General features: G+C 37.8%; 2 protein-coding genes across 3 annotated transcripts in view; both read left to right on the forward strand.

Annotated features, from left to right (window-relative positions):
• The window catches only part of LOC140137452 (cap-specific mRNA (nucleoside-2'-O-)-methyltransferase 2-like), a 60722-nt gene extending 49872 nt beyond the window's left edge, over nucleotides 1-10850 (forward strand). The window contains exons 6-7 of the mRNA XM_072159146.1: nucleotides 8170-8432; nucleotides 10656-10850. Of these exons, the coding sequence (XP_072015247.1) occupies nucleotides 8170-8432; nucleotides 10656-10850 (458 nt within the window). The remainder of the gene's footprint in view (nucleotides 1-8169; nucleotides 8433-10655) is intronic.
• Nucleotides 10851-10862: 12 nt separating this feature from the next.
• On the forward strand, nucleotides 10863-19132 carry LOC140137455 (cap-specific mRNA (nucleoside-2'-O-)-methyltransferase 2-like). Of its 2 annotated transcripts, none has more exons than XM_072159148.1 (9): nucleotides 10863-10970; nucleotides 12124-12261; nucleotides 13152-13268; nucleotides 13630-13728; nucleotides 14638-14774; nucleotides 15547-15781; nucleotides 16802-16897; nucleotides 17735-17828; nucleotides 18315-19132. In XM_072159148.1, the coding sequence occupies exons 1-9, from the start codon at nucleotides 10866-10868 to the stop codon at nucleotides 18428-18430; spliced, it is 1137 nt and encodes a 378-aa protein (XP_072015249.1). In that variant the 5' UTR covers nucleotides 10863-10865; the 3' UTR covers nucleotides 18431-19132. The 2 variants fall into 2 exon arrangements, with proteins under 2 accessions (XP_072015249.1, XP_072015250.1); XM_072159149.1 differs by lacking the exon at nucleotides 10863-10970 and adding an exon at nucleotides 11031-11098.
• Nucleotides 19133-19486: the final 354 nt, after the last annotated feature.

Consider the following 19486-nt stretch of genomic DNA (forward strand, 5'->3'; position numbering starts at 1 on the left):
ACTTCCGGTTTTTTATCAACGAGCAAGGTGCTGGCTTGTTGATAAATATTGCAATTGTCGAAGATTAGCCGCCATGTGGACGCTTGTCGTTGATTAGGGGATTAAAAGTTACCATCGATGATTAGTAACTATCGATGATAAGGCACCGTCTGAACATGACTAAAGTTGAAAGCTATCAATTGCAGAAATCAAAGTTTTCTCGGACAAACTGTTATTAATCTTCAGTGAAAGCATGAATAACATAACACCATCGGATTATAAAATAAATAATGTGGACTAAATTTTATGAGATACACAAGCTTTGGGAAGCTGTGAGAAAGTATGAAAAAAGCACCTGTGATCAAACTTGGAATGAACTGCAATACTGCATTGATGCGCACATTATGTAATTGTTAATTTCTTCGCAACCAGTCAATTGAATAAAAAACAATTTTGTACGTGTTATATTATTAAAATGTTATCATGATTCTTAAAAGAGTCAACTGACACTGCTATAAGCTTGGATTCAGTATTAAATTGCAGGTCCATTAAAATATTCATTGGCCATCTTTATAGTTTATAGTTTTGTATTTTTCAAAAAAGTCAGAAAATGCAAATGATGGGTCAATCGGGCTCGTAGAACAGAGCTTTTGTTACCTTTTGCATCATTTGTTTAGTATTTGACTATTGATAAAAACAACATAAAAGTAGAAAGAATGTATCCTTTGTACCCTGTGTTTTTGAGTTAGGAATTAGGATTAGGGCAAACCCTCCCCCTGCAAACAAAAAGTCCATTTATCAATGTAAAAAAATGGTAAAAATTCCAAGAAGTAGATCCAAATCATAAAACTGAATAAAGGGGCCACTTTTTCATGTTTTTAAAAGTGCAGGTTCAAAATAACCTGAAAGTGTGAATTTAAGGACTGGGTGATGTCTACTTTTTGCCTTCAAGCAGGTTTTTTTTTGGAGGGGCAAAGTGCCACATTTTGGAAAATCTGCACCCGCTCAAATTTAGGGTTAGGATTACAGTGGGATAGGGTTAGGGCTAGTGTTCTTGTGAATATTAGTTTGTAAAAGGTATCTCAAAAGTTATTTGGAAACTACATATCCATGTATTATTAAAATGGAATGTCCAGTTTTCTTGAATTAGAAGGTATATTGATCAGTGTACTTTGCCCTTTATTATCAAATGCAATTAAAGCGTGTTCAAAGTACACTGCAGAAAATCCTTCTTGAGCAACTGACAATGGTTGTTTTTAACTCTGTTTTGATCGTTTAAAGAAAGGTGACCTGATATATTCGGAGAATCAAGTTTTTTTAAACTTAATATGTATAACATAAAATGTTGTACCTTTGAAGCATTCATGCAAAAAGAAAATGTAAAAGTTCCTTGTAAATTCGACTAATTCTTTATGGAATTACTGACATTTTATACAGCATAAAACTGGTAGTCTACAGTGTTTTTATTAATGATAACCATCATGATCATATAATAAATTGATATCAAATGAAAGGCCCTATTTTTCTCATTAACATACTGAAATTAGGAGTTCCAAATCGGTGTATTTCCCAAGATATCATCAAAAAATTGCTGAATTAGTCAAAAAACATGGTATACCACAGTTGAGACTACATTTTTTTTGTAACTCAACAGTTTTTTGATGATTTCTTCGAACTATACTGATTTGGAACCCCTAATTTCAATTGTTACGAGTCGTACTTGACTCAAGGCCAAAATCACCTTTTACCCAAATTCACACGAATGCACAACACAAATACACTGTTTGATTTTAAGCTAACAAATCTAAGTCTTTAATTGAAAATAGAGTATGCTTGGCACATATAACAACAATTACAATAAAATCACACAATCAGTTTTATTATATCGGTACTTAACCAGCGGTCTTCTTGTTGGTGATTCTAGAGTTCTTGCAATGTTCTGGACGACTGATGTAATATATCCTTATTCACTTGTTCTGCGAAAATCAGCGAAGTCCATCGTACACTTGCATTTATAAATCCTTGCACATAAAATCCTCATACGAAAATGATGATGCTTCCTCCAATCTCCTTTGCGCTGCTATCTCCACAATATCTCCTTGCGCTGCTTTCTCCACAAATATATCTCCTTGCGCTGCTTTCTCCAAAAATGGTGTTTCTTTCACCAACCACTCTTTTCCAGGGAACAGGTTTCTTTAACACAGCTCCGCTGTTTTTGACAGATGCGTGGCCTTCACAAACTCAGCAAACTCCAGCAATTTGACAGAAGAACTTTTAATCCTTTGATGAGGAAGAGCACTTTTGTGTGCTCGCTGTCTTCTTCGTTGCTGTATTAAAATTAGCTCAATTATTGGCTATATAAACTGGTTAGAATGTACTTTTTTTTGAAGCACGAAGACCATCACACACATGTGGAGTTTACAAACTCCCACGATTTTCTGTAAAGTCCCAACAAAAGCCTCAAGCTTTTTATATCAGTACTCATGCAAAAAATCCCATCATCTATTAATAAACCATTACTTCAATCACATTTTCACAACATTGCTGCAATCTTGGGATTTCCCAATATTAATTATACACATTCACCTTTCACATTACATCACTTCCTGGGTTTTTTTCCTGATGGTGCAACAATGAACTGGGGCTTTCCAAGTTCCAAACATAGATCTGACTTTGTTTACAATAATTTGGGGGAATTCCAAAACGACTTTCCACACCATTATCTTGCACGCATACAAGGGGTTTCCCATCTCATGAAATACTTTCAGCTTGTAAACAAAGTTAAATAATTAAATTAAATCAAATTACTCAGGGCACATCACACCCTCCCCATTTAAAGAAGAAAGTTCGAATGTAATGAAAACTTTCTTAAATGTTTTCTTCTTTTACATCAACTTCAACATATTATCAACTTTGAGTATTTAACTCATCATACACAGTGACTACTTGTCACACACAACTTCCCTTTTAAAGGAAATTTTTGTTTGTCAGGTTTTATGCAATTCTGGACAGGGCATCAGCCATTACATTGTCTTTTCCCTTAATATGTTTGATGTCCAGATTGTACTCTTGCAAGGTCAAACTCCACCTCACCAGTCTTTGGTTTTTGTTCTTCATCCTGTTGATGAAGGGGAGGGGATTGTGATCTGTGAAAACAAGCACAGGGTATACTGTGGTACCCAAATACACATCAAAATGTAGCAATGCTAATAGCAATGCTAGACACTCCTTCTCAATTGTGGAGTAATTTCTCTGGTGCTTGTTGAATTTCCTTGAAAAGTAACAAATGGGGTGATCTATTTGATCTTCACCCTCTTGCATCACAACACCTCCACAGCCTATGTCACTGGCATCAACAGTCAACTTGAACTGCTTCTGAAAATCAGGTGCAGTAAGTACTGGTGAACTCATGAGTATAGATTTGACTTTGTGAAAAGCATTTTCACACTGTTCTGACCAAATGAATTTTGCATCTTTCTTCAGCAAATCAGTCAAAGGACTTGCTATCTCTGAAAAGTTTGGACAGAACTTTCTATAATAGCCAACCATTCCTAGAAATCTCATGAGTGCCTTCTTGTTTACAGGTGTGGGGTATTGCTCAATTGCTTCAACTTTGGCTTTGATAGGTTTCACCTGACCTTGACCTACAACATATCCTAAGTATGTGACTGTGGCATGGCAAAACTCACTTTTACCAGATTGACTGTCAATTGTACTTCAGACAGCTTCTCAAACAATTGATGGAGTTGTTCCATGTGTTGTTCCCAAGTTTGACTGTAAACAATCAAATCATCTACATACGCTTCACATCCCTCTATGTCTGCCACAATTTGGTTCACCATTCTCTGAAATGTTGCTGGTGCATTTTTCAAACCGAATGGCATAACTTTGTACTGGTAAAGACCAAATGGTGTACAAAAAGCAGAAATCTCTTTGGCACGGTCTGTGAGTGGAACCTGCCAGTACCCTTTCAAAAGATCAAACTTGCTAACAAATTTTGCATTCCCAATTTTGTCTATGCAATCATCAATTCTTGGAATTGGGTACGAGTCTGTCTTTGAATGAACATTTGCAGCTCTCATGTCTGCGACCAATCGGTATGAACCATCAGGCTTGGGAACAAGAATGCATGGTGAACTCCATTCACTACTACTTGGTTCTATGATATCATTGTCTAGCATATAATTGATCTCACTTTTGAGATGTTCCATTTTCAATGGATTGACTCTGTAAGGATGCTGCTTGATTGGTTTTGTATCACCAACATCTACATCATGAAATGCAGCATTTGTTCTACTTGGCGTATCAGGAAATATATTGTCAAATTTGTGAATCAAATTTGCAATTTGACTTTTGTTGATCTTGAGAAAGATGACCTAACTTTGAGTCCAAATTAGTGAGCACATCAGAATTGTTCAATTTTACATTATACTCTTTGTGCTCCAGCTCTTTATCCTGGTCAAATGTGACATCAGAATTGTCATCTTTACTCTTGTCTACATTGGCGATTTTGTCTACATCGGCATGTTTGTCTACATTATCAGCATGTTTTACTGTACACACAGGTTTTGGAATGCCACTGCCACTTCTTTCAACATACTCTTTGAGCATATTTATGTGGCATAACTGCCTGCTCTTGCGTCTACCAGGAGTCTTGATAATATAATCTACTTCACCCACTTTTGACTCTACTTCACATGGACCATGATATCTGGCTTGTAATGGGTGTCCTGGAATTGGAAACAGTACTAGAACTTTGTCACCTGGTTTGAACACTCTCTCTTTGGCATGTTTATCATACCATTGCTTCATTTTGGCTTGACCCTGTTTCAAGTTTTCTTTGGCGATATCAGTTACTCTGTTAAGCCTATGCTTAAAATTGGAGACATAATCCAACAAATTGATATCTGATTTCTCATTGAGCCACTTTTCTTTCAACAACTTTAAGGGCCCGCGACTGTGTGTCCAAACACTAACTCAAAAGGACTAAATCCTAAAGTTTCCTGAACAGCTTCCCTAGCAGCAAACAACAACAAGTGTACTCCCTCATCCCAGTCCCTCTGAAATTCCAAACAGTATGTTCTGATCATGTTTTTCAAAGTTTGGTGGAACCTTTCTAGTGCACCTTGTGATTCTGGATGGTAAGCACTTGAGGTATACTGTTCTATACCTAATTGATACATGACCTGCTGAAATACTCCAGAAGTAAAGTTTGATCCTTGGTCTGACTGTATGGACTTGGGGAGCCCCACAAATGTGAAGAACTTAGTTAAAGCTTTCACTATAGTCACTGCTTTAATATTTCTCAAGGGTATGGCTTCAGGAAAGCGTGTTGACGCGCACATAATTGTCAGAAGGTATTGATTACCTGACTTAGTCTTTGGTAGGGGGCCTACACAATCAATAATAACCCTACTAAATGGTTCATCAAAGGCTGGAATTGGCTTTAATGGAGCAGGAGGTATTTTCTGATTTGGCTTCCCTACTACTTGGCATATGTGACATGTTTTGCAATATTCAGAAACATCTTTTCTGAGAGTGGGCCACCAGAAATGTCTCAGAATTCTTTCATGAGTTTTCTTAACACCCAAATGCCCTGCCATGGGACTATCATGTGCTATGTTAATAACTTCAGTGTGGTAGACTTTTGGTACCACAATTTGGTGCACTACCTTCCACTCTTCATCGGCAGGTGCATCAGGGGCGCCATTTTCTCATTAGCACATCATCTTGTTTGTAAAAACAGACAGAATTTTGTTCTGCTTCTTCTAGGGTCAATGCCCTTTGATTGATCTCTTTGAGTTCTGGGTCATTTTGTTGCTCCAGAATTAGCTTGTCATGACTTAATGGGTCTTTCATGGTTTCCTCAATTTGTTCATGCTCAGAGGCTGTGTCATTTTGAGGGGTATTTTTATCCCCAGGAGAAGGAAGTTTATCTTCTTTCTCATTCAACTGTGACACAAATGTGTCTTCCAAATTGTAGCCTAAGTCATCAATTTGGTTGTCCTCAATTGTTTCTAATGAGGCCTTCTTACTCATTGCCCGTGTCACTGCACATGCAGGAAATATCTCCTCTTCCTCACTATTATCATCCTGTATACAGGGCTTATCTGTGACTATTGGGTCAGGAAAATCCTTACCCCCTGCCAAATCATTTCCTAGCAACATGGACACTCCCTTGACTGGCAATTCATGTCTAACTCCTATGGTTACAGGACCAGAAACCAAGTCAGATGTCAAGTTAATTTTGTGGAGAGGTACACTAATTATTTCCATCCCAATACCCTGGATCAAAGCATTACCTGCTGAACTAGCCTCATTAAAGGGCAAAGTTCCTTCCAGAATCATAGACCGTGCGCAACACGTATCTCGCACAATCTTGATGGGCTTTGGACTACCATTCTCACCAAGTGATACTACTCCCTCTAACACAAATGGTTCAAATTCTTCACACACCTTGTCTGTCTCACCTCCCTTTTGTGGGAATTCTTGTTTCTTGATTTGACTGACTTTTTCTTTGACTCAAGTGACACTGCACATCCCACAGTATTACTAGCAGTTTGCTGCTGTTTTTGTGCATCTTGTCTGCCTTTTAAGAAATAACACTGGGTCATCGTATGCCCTGGTCTCTTACAATGAGTACAAGTTACTTTGGCTTTAAATTCAGTCCCAAATTTTGCCCTGTTACCTGAACTCCCTGGGGTCCCTCTACCACCAGCACTATGCTGTGAATTAGACTGAGGTTTCACTTCTTGTGTACCACCCTGATTTGCTCTAGGTTGATTATGGCTGAACCTGTTTGAATAACTTCTGTTATGACTAAATCTACTCGCATTCAATTTGTGAGTTAAACCATAGTAGTCCGCCATTGTCGCCGCTTCGTTTAGCGTCTTAATTTTGCTAGCGCTTTCATCCAAATGAGTTTTTATGTCAACGTGGACACATTTCTTGAACTCTTCTATAAGAACTAATTGCTTAAGTTGGCCGAAATCATCTTTGACTTCTTTTGACCCAAGCCACCTGTCAAACATTTGTTCTTTTACTCTAGCAAATTCTACATGGGTTTGATCTGCTTGCTTTCTTGAATCTCTGAACCTTTGTCTGTATGCTTCAGGCACCAGTTCATAGGCCTTGAGAACTGCCTGTTTGACTTCTTCATAATCATTACACTTCTCTATTGGTAGAGCTGAGTAAGTTTCCTGGCCTTCCCCACAAAACTACTTTGTAACAGTAGGGTCCAATGCTCTGGAGGCCATTTCAAATTTGTAGCTACCTTTTCAAAATGTTGAAAGTACTCGTCAACTTCTTTTTCTTTGAATTTAGGCACAAGCTTTACATACTTTGTAACATCAAAGCCTGACTTTGACTTTGAGGAGAAACTTCATGAGTATTTGTCACCTAGCTTAGCCAACTTCTCTTGTTCAAACTCAATTTCTTTTTCTTTCAAATGTGCTTCCAGCGCCATCTTTTCATGGCGCTTTGTCTTCCATTGCCATTTTCTGTTTCTCAAGTTCCAATTTTGCCACTTTTTCCTTTTCTTCAATAAACATTTTCTGTTTTTCCATATCTAGCCTTTCTTGTTTTTCTTTATTTTCATTCTCTAACTTGATCATTTCCAGTTTTTCTTTTTGGTCCATTTCTATTTTCCTCAGTTCTAATTGAATTTCCAACTCTTTCAATTTAACTGCAGAGTCCCCACCGATTTCAGTTTCGACCTCTTTTCTCTTGCCCAAAATGGATTCATCAAAATACTCTTCATCAACTAAAACCTCAATCAAGACATTTTTGATTATACACATTCACCTTTCACATTACATCACTTCCTGGGGGGTTTTCCTGATGGTGCAACAATGAACTGGGGCTTTCCAAGTTCCAAACATAGATCTGACTTTGTTTACAATAATTTGGGGGAATTCCAAAACGACTTTCCACACCATTATCTTGCACGTACAAGGGGGTTTTCCATCTCATGAAATACTTTCAGCTTGTAAACAAAGTTAAATAATTAAATTAAATCAAATTACTCAGGGCACATCACACAATATGTTAATGAGAAAAATATGAGATTTCACCTGATACCAAAATCTGCATTTTGATAGGGTAAAGTTGGGGATGAGGCTGTCAATCAGGTTACCCACCTTTAAACACATATTCACTAACTTTTGTTTCTCTGTTTTTTTTTACTCACAGGCTCATCATTCCCAGCTGAAACATTGTTCTCACCACATCAAATCCCTGCATCCTTCCTGTCACAGCTTCGTTCTTGCGCCAAACGTTTCAAATCCTACCAAATGGCCACAATACAGGAGAATATTCGACTCTTTGATAATATGACGGAAGAAACACAGTTGCATTTGGAAGAGGCAAGGCAATGCTGTGTTCAGGAGTATGTTGAGAGATATCACATGAGGTCTATAAAGAAGAGTGAGAAGATTTGTCCCAATCCAAAGAATGTAAGTGTCGAATAGGTATTACAATATGTGATGAGATCAAGCAAAATGAGTCTGACGTTGATCAAAATCAAAATTCAGTTTTCAATTTCCAGAGATATGGCCATTTTAGTGTTGCTCAGAACAATAAAATAAACGGGAAAATCAGTGGAGGTGTGCAGGAACATGACTCAACATGTGAGTATACTTCTATTGGGAAAAATGAAGTGATTTGCGAAAAAACAGGAAAAAACCAACTTTTAATGTGATTGGTCAGAAGCCAATAGCGACTGCTTGGTTACCATGGCAACGGTTTTATTACCTTCATAACATGGCCAACATATCCCTACATAAGCACAAACTCACTTGAGATTGTATCATGAAAGGTTTTGGAGATATTTGCAAAAATGTTGGAATTCATGATTTCTCTAAACCTTGCCTTTCGAACCACCTTAACTGGCCACCAACATATATCGGCTTTTGTAAATGTATATAGATGCAGCATCACTGCTGTTCTAACCCTAACTTTATTATACTAGACCATACAAAACCATACAGTGCAAAGGGACTGCAAGACCATGTATCGCCAAGGATTCTCGAGTACTAATATACTATAGGATAAGCCACTCGTTTGCGCAAACGAAGTCAGTCATTCAGCCTATGCGCCTTCATGCATGTGATGGCATGGTCCATGGCTGTGTAGGAGTGTATTATATGTGGAAGAGTTGCTGCATGTTTACGTCATCGTTTCACAAAAAATTAAATGGCGAAAAACGGCGAACATTTGGTCGAATCTTTCCATTACTATCATATCATGAAAAAACAAATAGCTGAGGAGTTAGCTCAATATGGTAAGAAAATATTATAACCGAGGACCCCATGACGAGACTGGCTAAATAAGCTGTATTTTTTGCCGGAAAGGGTCCGAATAATTGGCAGTCGATGGGCGCCATCTTGGAAAATAGCTCGAAATAGACTTCCTCGACAGTCGTTCAAGATTAGAACTGAGATCTGGAACTAAATTAACCAATCAAATCTTGCGCACTCAAATGACCTAGCAACTGTCAATCAAATACAGGATAAGTCCTTTTGAACAATAAAGCAGTCTTATGCATCATAGCCGTTCACAAGTACGTAAGATTTAGGCTGCGCACTCAAATGCATAGCAACCGGCATAGCAACCGTCAATCACTGTCACTCAAACTGCCGGCGAAGTGACTTCACTTTTTATACAGGGATTGAATACGAGTGTCAAGGCCCTGGTATCGCACACAATCTGGTTGTATAATCCTGCCAAACTACATAATGTCAGTGCGTTAGTGTTATAGACCTGACGGGGAAGTCCTCTTTTGGTCTATACGCTAGCGCGCTCGCCTCTTAATCCCAGGGTCGTGGGTTCGAGTCCCGGCAGGACCAATAGTGGCTCGAGGAGGCGCAGGATATTTCCGTGAGGGGTTTGTGACATAAATGGTGGTAGCGGTGGTCCCTGGTGTTTCTTAACACCAGGGGATCACCCATCGGAAAGGGTTAGGCGTTCACAAAATGGCTGGCCGAGTATTCCTTGTATCAAAGGCGACCAGTCTGGCGAGTATGCCTTGTATCAAGGACGCACCAGTTTAAACAGAGGAAGTAAGGCGCGAGGACGCGCCTTACGAGGAGGGGAGCATGTCACGAAGGTATAAGTGCGTTAGTGTTATAGACCTGACGGGGAAGTCCTCTTTTGGTCTATACGCTAGTGTGCTCGCCTCTTAATCCCAGGGTCGTGGGTTCGAGTCCCGGAAGTGGCTCGAGGAGGCGCAGGATATTTCCGTGAGGGGTTTGTGACAATAATATGCAAAAATCGTTGGCCAGGCGACAGTAACACGCATGGCTTGCTATGTCTGTTCTGCTGGTTGGCACCCTAATGGGTTGGTGGATCAAATCCCAGGCAGGGAAAACAACTTTCATACTTCCTTCATTCTTTTCTTCCACTTACGCAAAAAGCAGAGAGGGGGTGGAGTTAAGAGGGCTCCAGTTGGAACGCAGTGTTTTTTTCACTGATCTGGGCCACCCTCTATAAAGATGGCGCAAATAAAAACTAAAATATGCAGTTACGATCAGCAGATAAATAACACCATTACTTATCAGTGGGCAGAGTTGATCTTAACTTCATTATCATTCTTGATAACATAAATATTGAAAAGGAAGCAAGTTTAAGTAAGATAAAATTGTTTACACATAGTGTTCTGTCTTGATTACATCCAACAGACACGATCTATGCAAAGTGGGTTTGCTCATGGTATGTACATCAAGACGATCAACAAGCAACTCTCAGGGACATTCTATGAGAGAGTTGAAGACAGTCAGAAAGGTTGGCTGGATAAATTGGTATCACACATGGACATAGATGGGGAAGAGGGTGTTGAGCAGTATCTAAGAGAAGACTTGCAGGTGAGTGACTGACAGTTGGTACATTCTATGAGAGTTGAAGACAGTCAGAAAGGCTGGCTGGATAAATTGGTATCACACATGGACATAGATGGGGAAGAGGATGTTGTGCAGTATCTAAGAGAAGACTTGCAGGTGAGTGACTGACAGTTGGTACATTCTATGAGGAAGACAGCCAGAAAGGATAGGTAGATAAATTGGTGTCACACATGGACAGGGATGGGGAAGAGGATGTTGAGCAGTATCTAAGAGAAGACTTGCAGGTGAGTGACTGACAGTTGGTACATTCTATGAGAGTTGAACCTAGAGGAAAGAGTACAATCATAAGCTTATTCCATTTTGAGCTTATCCATCAGCACCATACAGAATTAAAGCAGATTCCCTCATGTTTTAATCATTATTTTCTTGGATCTGCATCCTTTATCTGCTATTCTCACATATATTAATTGTGTATCCCATCATCTTACGCCCTCCTGTGGTAAGGCGTTCAGGCCCTCTTTTTATTCAATAAAAACAGCAGAAATATGGAAAGTTTGGCTGGATAGAATGGTATCACATATGGATGAGTAAATAAAGGGTGTTTAAAACAAGAGTACATAGGAGATAATTTACAGGCCGCCACAACTAACTAGCAACTCGTTCTGTGTGCACATAGACTAAAGTGAAGAGGAAAGTGCAGGGTGGAGTGTAAAAGTTGCAGGTGAGATAGTTAAAAACAGCATCAGTTATGCCCAACAAATTGTTTTCTTGTCCTTGTCTCATGGACCACCCAAACATTCGGATCACCAAACCTTTTTTTCTAGAATTATTCTGTTGAAAAAATTCATGACCTTCATGTTTGCCACCATCGTATATATTATCATAATGCGACAGCACCATCACATCTCTTCAATGTGCAATAGACCGCAGTGTATTTGAACTGTGCATTTTAAAAAGGAGTCAGTCTGTACAAACAAAAGTGTTGTTGACAAGAATTGAAGCGTCAGATCATGCCAGTCCTTTATCGAGTTATAGACCCGAGTAAGAATGCATGAACGTTGGCATGCTGATCACTTTTAGAAAAGAAAGAGGAAAAAGTTTTTTATTGACCAACCAACTCATGTAAGAAAAGTGGGCTGTGAACAAGCAAACAATCTTTTTTTGTTACCTAAGCCTGGACTAGTAGACCACTTGAGAAAAAAAAGTTGATTTTAGTTAGACATTTGAAAACCCTGATTACAGTGTATTTGTCCACAATTATATTGCTTTCACTAATTCATCTTTTGTATTCACATATTTTATATTGCAGAACATGAGAGAGTTAACCGGGAAGCAGATTGAAAGCTGGAAGTTACTTGAAGGCAGACGTTTAACTCACATACATAGTTCACCATTCTGTGCAGCTAGTGTGCTGGATGACTGGAATTTGGCTTGCCAACAGTCACAGGTAATGTATTTGGCTACTACTCAAGAGTCCCAATTAGTGTTAGAACTATGTATCAGCCCAAACTCATTCTACATTATTTAGGGCTTTCAACAGTTCAGGCCAAATGGGCTGGTTAGTCATAAAAGTTACTGATGCAACAAAATTTTAAAAAGTGCGGTGATTTATTATAGTGCACAGGCATAACCCCATCACAAGCCTTAAGTAGCAGTAAGCTTACTTTACAGGCCCATATTGAAAGACACATTTTGGAGCAAAATCTTTTAAAGTAAATTTTGAATAATTATATAGAGGTGTAAATTACCGTATTCGTCCGAGTATAGTCCCACGTTCGAGTATAATCCCACCCCCCATTTTACGAAAAATTTCAGAAATTGTTTTTTAAAAGTTTTTTTTTTTTGGTTTTAGAGTGTCCCTGGACCTAGACCTAGATGCTAGGATCATTCATGGTTGACCTAAAAAAAAAAAAAAAAAAATTTCAAGATATTTTATTTTTAATATGAAAATTGATAATTTGTATTCATGTCATACTCTATTAATGATTTCAAAATGCATTGAATTTGAATGCATTTTGAAATCATTAATAGAGTATGACATGAAAAAAAGTATCAATTTTCATATTAAAAATACAAAATATCTTGAAAATTTTTTTTTTTAATTTTTTTTAGGTCAACCATGAATGATCCTAGCATCTAGGTCTAGGTCCAGGGACACTCCAAAACCGAAAAATAAACTTAAAAAAAAAAAAAAATTTTTTTTTTTTTTTTTTTGAAATTGAGTATAATCCCACCCCCAATTGTGAAAAATTTTCACATAAAAAACGGGTGGGACTATACTCGGACCAATACGGTACTTTTTTTTTTCCAACACATATATTGAATGTTTTTCCCCAGTCGTTTAAGCAATATACCAGTGCAGAAAGCACAAGTAGATGTGATCCAAATTCTCCAGTGAGTGATCTTCAGCCTGCAATGCAAGTCCTTGAAGAAAATTTGGGAAGCTTAAGGCAGGTAAGAATATAGTCAACTCTTGTCTGTTACATGTAATAAATACTATCCGACTTTGAATCAGTTTACAATACTTCTATTTCGTTGATGATATATTTCATTTTCTTGTAATTCCAAATGCTGGTTAAAAAAAGTGTGACCTCTAGCCTACGGTAACTGGAATATCAATTGAGTATTTTCCAGGAAGGTGATGACTGAACCTTTAAATAGGCTTGGAAGCAGTAATTGCCAGAGTTGATGTGCATTATTTGTTTATTTCTTTTTATGACTGTGTTACATCCATTACAGCCCTACTTTAATGCACCAAATATCAATCAAATTTATATTTCATATTTAATGAGTATATCGTTTGTTCTCCCTGTAGTTAAGTGGTGGTGCAGTCGTTCCTTGCATTTGTTTGCTTTCGGTAGCCCATGATCACTTTGTACAACAACTCAAAACTCACAGTGGATGCCTAGCTAAGGTAGGTTGGAATCAAATATGTTGAAATGAGTAAATCCTGATGATAACACTATTGTAACAAGGTAATTAAGGATAGAGCACCCTGCTTGCCGAACCGATGCTCATTGCCGGTTATAAATCAAACACTGTTATTGATCATGATTGACTAATCATTTTTGATATACAGTAAAAATATGCCTTACATGTATTTGAAATTTTTGAAATTTTAATACACTCTTGGGCTTAAGAATAAAACAAACACAAACTTCCAAATGCAGAGGTTATCTTTTGAATCCTTTCATGACCACTGAAACATAGTCAAGGACACTCGTTGGAATTCGCTATCGAAGTGGTTATGTAATTCTCTTGGTTACCGGATCACGCTATTTTGGTATGCCTTCGAGTGCCATATACTTCGTGTGGTGATTGTTTGGATCGTGTGTCTAAAGTGTTGAATGAATAACCCATGAGCCCAATATGAATAAAAAAACAAAACAAAAAAAGAAACACAATGAAAAACAAAGCAAAAAAAACTACACCAAAAAACAAAAACAAACAAACAAAAACAAACAATTGAAACAAATAAAGCAATAGAAACGTTTCTAACAAGTCTCAAACTCACGCCCACTTCGCTCTTCTGAATTTGTACCAAAGTCTGGCGCTTTACCACTGAGCTAATGAGGTTCAGATACAAATTTGCAGGTTTACTTGTTCGTATATAACTATGTGTATCGATTATTTGCTCAAAACCCTCTACTTATTTTGGTACTTTTGTGGATGGCACTCTTCATGTTTGCATGTTTTCAAAAGCGCTCGATAGAAGGCACGTATGCTAACTATCGAGTGATTACAGTAGCTAGTTTGAAATAAAATCCTGTGAGGAACAATAATAGTAGTCAATAGTGATGGTTTAATTTGTTTTTCAATGCAGGTTCTAAGGGTGCAATATAATACAGATGATACAAGTGCAATAGAAGTGGTAGATCATGTATCAGTAGATTTGATGCAAAGTGAGCAGTCATGGGTACTTCAAGCTGAACATCTCACAGACTATCAAGCTATGCTCAGGTAAGAGTACATTGCATCTGTCTTCAATGCCAGGTCATCTCCCAATCAGTTATTTTGTCCCGTTAGGCAGATATTAGTAGGCTTAGGGTAAGGATTAAGACTGAGATTATGGTGCTGTAATTATAGATTAATAATTGCATATCATCTGTTGAGAGAGAAATTGGACTCAATAATGCACACATATTTTTCTAACAGCTATTCGGATTAGCAATATGGTTCTAAGAGTGTATGAATTAGTGGCTAGGTTTGTGGATGGGATAAAGGCGAAATGGCAAATGGACAAAAGGGAACAGGATATAAGTCTGCTCTCATTGACTATGTGCAAATCCAATATTGTATATGTGACTGCACAGATTCAGTGCTGGTTGACCATTAAACTGTTGTTGGAGCAGTGCCAGATTTACAAATGTTCTTAATTGAGGGCTCAGTCATCCACTTTTGCACAGTATTTTTTTGTGGGACTTGCGATATAATACAAATTTGATGGCAAATTATTAAGAACTTACATTTTTGACATTTAACAGTCCTCAAAGTAAACTTTATAAATCTAATTATATATACTTAACATGTATGTAGCTAGCTGGGATGAAAAACCGATCATATGAAAATTTTGACCTTTCCTATTGAAGATATATATATTATGAAGTTTCCAGAAGATCTAAAATTTTATGAAACTTCATGTATATCTTCAATACAAAAGGTCAAATCCTGAACCTACCCCTTACGCATATCTCAAAACAATAATTACACTTTGTATCTTTTCCCCTTCTAGGCTCGGCAGCAGCTTGCAATCTCTGAAGCTTCCTCTGATGTACGTAGACTGCAATGAATATGATTGTCCTCTCCCAACCCAAGCTGAATTGCAGGCTAGAACAAAACTATTTGCATCTCTGCTGTTGGCAGTACAGTCTCTACGGATAGGTGGAGTCCTTGTGCTACATGTCCCTACACTGTTGACAAGGTTTTCTGTTGGAGTTTTGTATATACTACACAAGATATTCACTCAGGTATGCAATCTAGTTGTTCTTACCGTTTGCCGACATTCCAACTAGTACGGTTTCACCGTATTAAGTATGGTAAAACATGAAAACTATGATGGTACAGTCAACGCCAGAAAAATATGGTATTCAATAATCTTGACCAAAATAATAATATGTCATGCCTCAAAAAGATAAATGACTGCAGTAGTTGACTACCAATCTGAACTGACATCATTTGACTTGTTTGATTACATGGTAACGTAGCTGTCGTTTGATTAGTTGATATTTTGTAAACAATGATCAATTTGGCCTTGTTGACCAATAAGCACGCTTGTCTTAAATAGTACTTCGACATAGTAGATGTGAGCGCTATGCTGGTCCATGCTTGTAACGAGGCACTAGCTGTGTTTGTGTTCGACTTTTCGTTTGTGTGTGACACCATAAACGTAAATAATATGGCATCCAAAGATGGGAAGAAACTTGAAAGAAAACAATGTTATAAGGATGAATATGCCACAAAATGGAGTTTTATTGTGAAGAATAGGAAAGATTCACAGCGCAAGATGCACAAAATAATATGTGATTTGTAGAAAAAGTGCAAATTTTCAAAAATGTGGTTTTGGGGTGCAAAATACGATTTTTTGGTCATCTGAGTACAGAAAACTGGATTGCAACGTTGGCATTCTGCTTTTCCTACGATAACTGATAAAAGCAGACCTTCACAAAAATGTTAATTGCAAGGTCATCTGGGGTCATTTGAGGTTAAGTATGTAAAGCATGCTGGATTATCAAGCAATTTGATTGAAATGATCATCATTTTGGAAGGTCATTTCAATGTCACCAAGGGTCATCTGAGTTCAAATTAGTAAAGGGTGATGGGATTTCTATGAAATTTGAATGGAGGAAATGACTTGCTTCAAGGGAATACTTACTGCACTTGTTGAATGTTGTTTGTAAAAAATCCTCCTTACTTAATACAGAGAAGTAAAAATTTGTGTGATTGTGTCAGTAATATTTTATTGTGATCTTCATCTATATTGGTTTTAGGTTACACTACTTGGAACACCACAAGGAGATGGTTTAAAATATGAAGTTAACATTTATTGTCAGTCTTATAGAGGGGCTTATTCAGCGTTAACACAGGTAAGAATGGTAGTAATTGATGAACTAAGTTATACAAATTATGCACTATTTGAGTACTTCCCCCAGCCCATGTAAGGATATGTGAGACACTGGTGAGGATTCTTTTTTGGGGGATGCTTGTCTCAGCCCAAGCCGGTTTGTGCTCCTCCATCACTAAACAAACCGTCTGGCGACAACCCCGAAATGAAAATCGCTGATTGGTTAATGGATTTTCAAATAAAACTGTTTTCAATTGGCTATAGGATGTGACTTGTGTAAGTGACACTAAACATCATAGACCCTCCACTATTTGTAGTCTTTGTAGATACCGCAGACGAAAAATGTACGCTAGCTAATAGCAGCCACTGAGGCACCAATATCACCTTATCGACTTGCAGCGCGTACTCACATACATTGTGTGGATTTATGTAATCGCATAGCTGTCCATCAACGACTGCATGCGCCGAAGCCCAGCGTTGATTGACAGCAAAATTTTACCGCCAGTATTTAGGGAGTTGATGTTCAGCCAATCAGAAAAGACGTACTATGAGGTTGTCGCCAGACGGTTTGTTTAGTGACGAAGGAGCACAAATCGGCTGGGACCGAGACTAGGGGGATGCCAGGATTTAAGCATCTAATGATTGCATAACTAAAAAAATGTATCCTTGCACTATAGAATCCATTATAATAGAGGTAGTCATTGTGATGTCAATGCCGCCATCTTGTATGTACGGAGTGCCTTGTTGCTAAGATCACCGCGTTGACGCTTGTCTGAAGAGGTGCGACATGCGCTGCGACTTCGCGTAATCGGAAGTGTAATGTCTAATGCATGACATATTCATATATTTTGTAATACAGTACCTATGGGAAGTGTACAACGTCATTGCTAGCAGTCCAGTAGGATCAACTGAAAGGGAAGTGTTACAGCTCATACCAATAGCACAGCTGTGTGGTGAGTTGCATTATTCATTTAAGGACTCAATCATGTTTCACTCTTGTTCATCACGGTTTAACAATGATGTATATTGTGCATGTTAAATAAAGAAGACAAAGTATAGGACAATTATTATTTTGTGATGCTTCTGGCGAGGTGTCACAAGGCAATTTTCAAAATAAAATTAATTGATATTAATCCGCGATGTTATAAGGCCCGCTGATTACAAGCTGATCAAACTATATAGATAGAGACCTCCATAGATATTTTCCCATCAGTACCCAACTAGTATCCTAATTCATTCTCTGTTATGAACATTGAAGGATTTGAAAATACCATCCACACCTGAACACTAATCCTAACCCGAGCCTTAAACCTAACCTTATCCCTTTCGCTATAACCAGAAAATGCACAGGGCAACAGAGTAGGCCTACTCTGTAGTTATGCCAAGTTTTGATATTATCACAAAAAATTTTCAACTTTCTAATTCTCATTATTTTTCAGAGAGTTCATTCAACCAGCCTATTGCTACTTTCAATTGCAAAGTACTGAGTCAACAAACAAAAGCCATCGTAAGAGCAGAACTAGGAAATACCTCGCAAATGTCAGGTCAACTTTGATGCCTTGGATCATTTCTATCCCATCGATTTCCATCATGTATTACAACCTGTGGCTATTGAACACATCATGTACCATTGGATTTGGAACAAAAAAGACTATTGTGAAAGTAGAACTAGGAAATACCTCAACTGTGATACCTTGGATCATTTCTATTACATTTGTCTACAGTACATCACATACCTGTTGGATGTTGGAACAATACGGTAAAAACGTGATAGTTTGCATAAGTCCTTACTATCGAGCACTTTTGAAAACATGAAATTGTACCAAAGTCTGGTGCTTTACCAACTGAGCTGATGAGGTTGACACACAAATTTGCAGGTTTACTTGTTCATATAACTAAGTGTATCGATGATTTGCTCAAAACCCTTTGCACTTTTGTGGATGGGGCACTTCATGTTTGCATGTTTTAAAAGCGCTCGATAGTAAGCACATATGCTAACTATCGAGTTTTTACGGTATTGCAGCCTACAGAAATGGAACACGGTTCAAAAGTGTGTCGAGTGAGCTGTTGTCTCTATCCAATTTTGTAGTGAAATATCACACCAATTGAGTTAGAGCAAAATGAGGACCACTAAGAAATCTATTCAAAATTTTATTGAGTGGTACATCTGTATTAAATTTTGCAGTGAGTTTTTGCTATGCTAGTTGATTTTGAGCAACAATACAAACTTCATGGAAAAAATAATAAAGGAGACAAGTAGAAAAAGTTCATACAAACTTCTGCCACAAGGTAGAACTCACAATACCATTCAAAAGTGTGTTGAGTAGCTGAGTTGTCATCTAATTTTTAACTCAAGTTTGGCAGTGATGTAAGTGTATATTTTGCTGGTCTAAGTATCAAATCACACAATTAAGTTAATCACGAAGAGCATACATGCACATCATGTACAAGGATAGTTTGTCGTCACACATGTGGTGCAGTCGCAAATAAACAGTGATGTCATTACCAAACTTGAGGTGAACTGAAGTTTAGTTACTTCAGAGTGAAAGTATGTCAAACACTTCAATGTGACATGTCACGCCAGTTAATTAGAAGCAAAATGTGATGCGAT

This window comes from Amphiura filiformis, chromosome 17 (assembly GCF_039555335.1).
Source record: "Amphiura filiformis chromosome 17, Afil_fr2py, whole genome shotgun sequence".
In the NCBI taxonomy this organism is placed as follows: Eukaryota; Metazoa; Echinodermata; class Ophiuroidea; order Amphilepidida; family Amphiuridae; genus Amphiura; species Amphiura filiformis.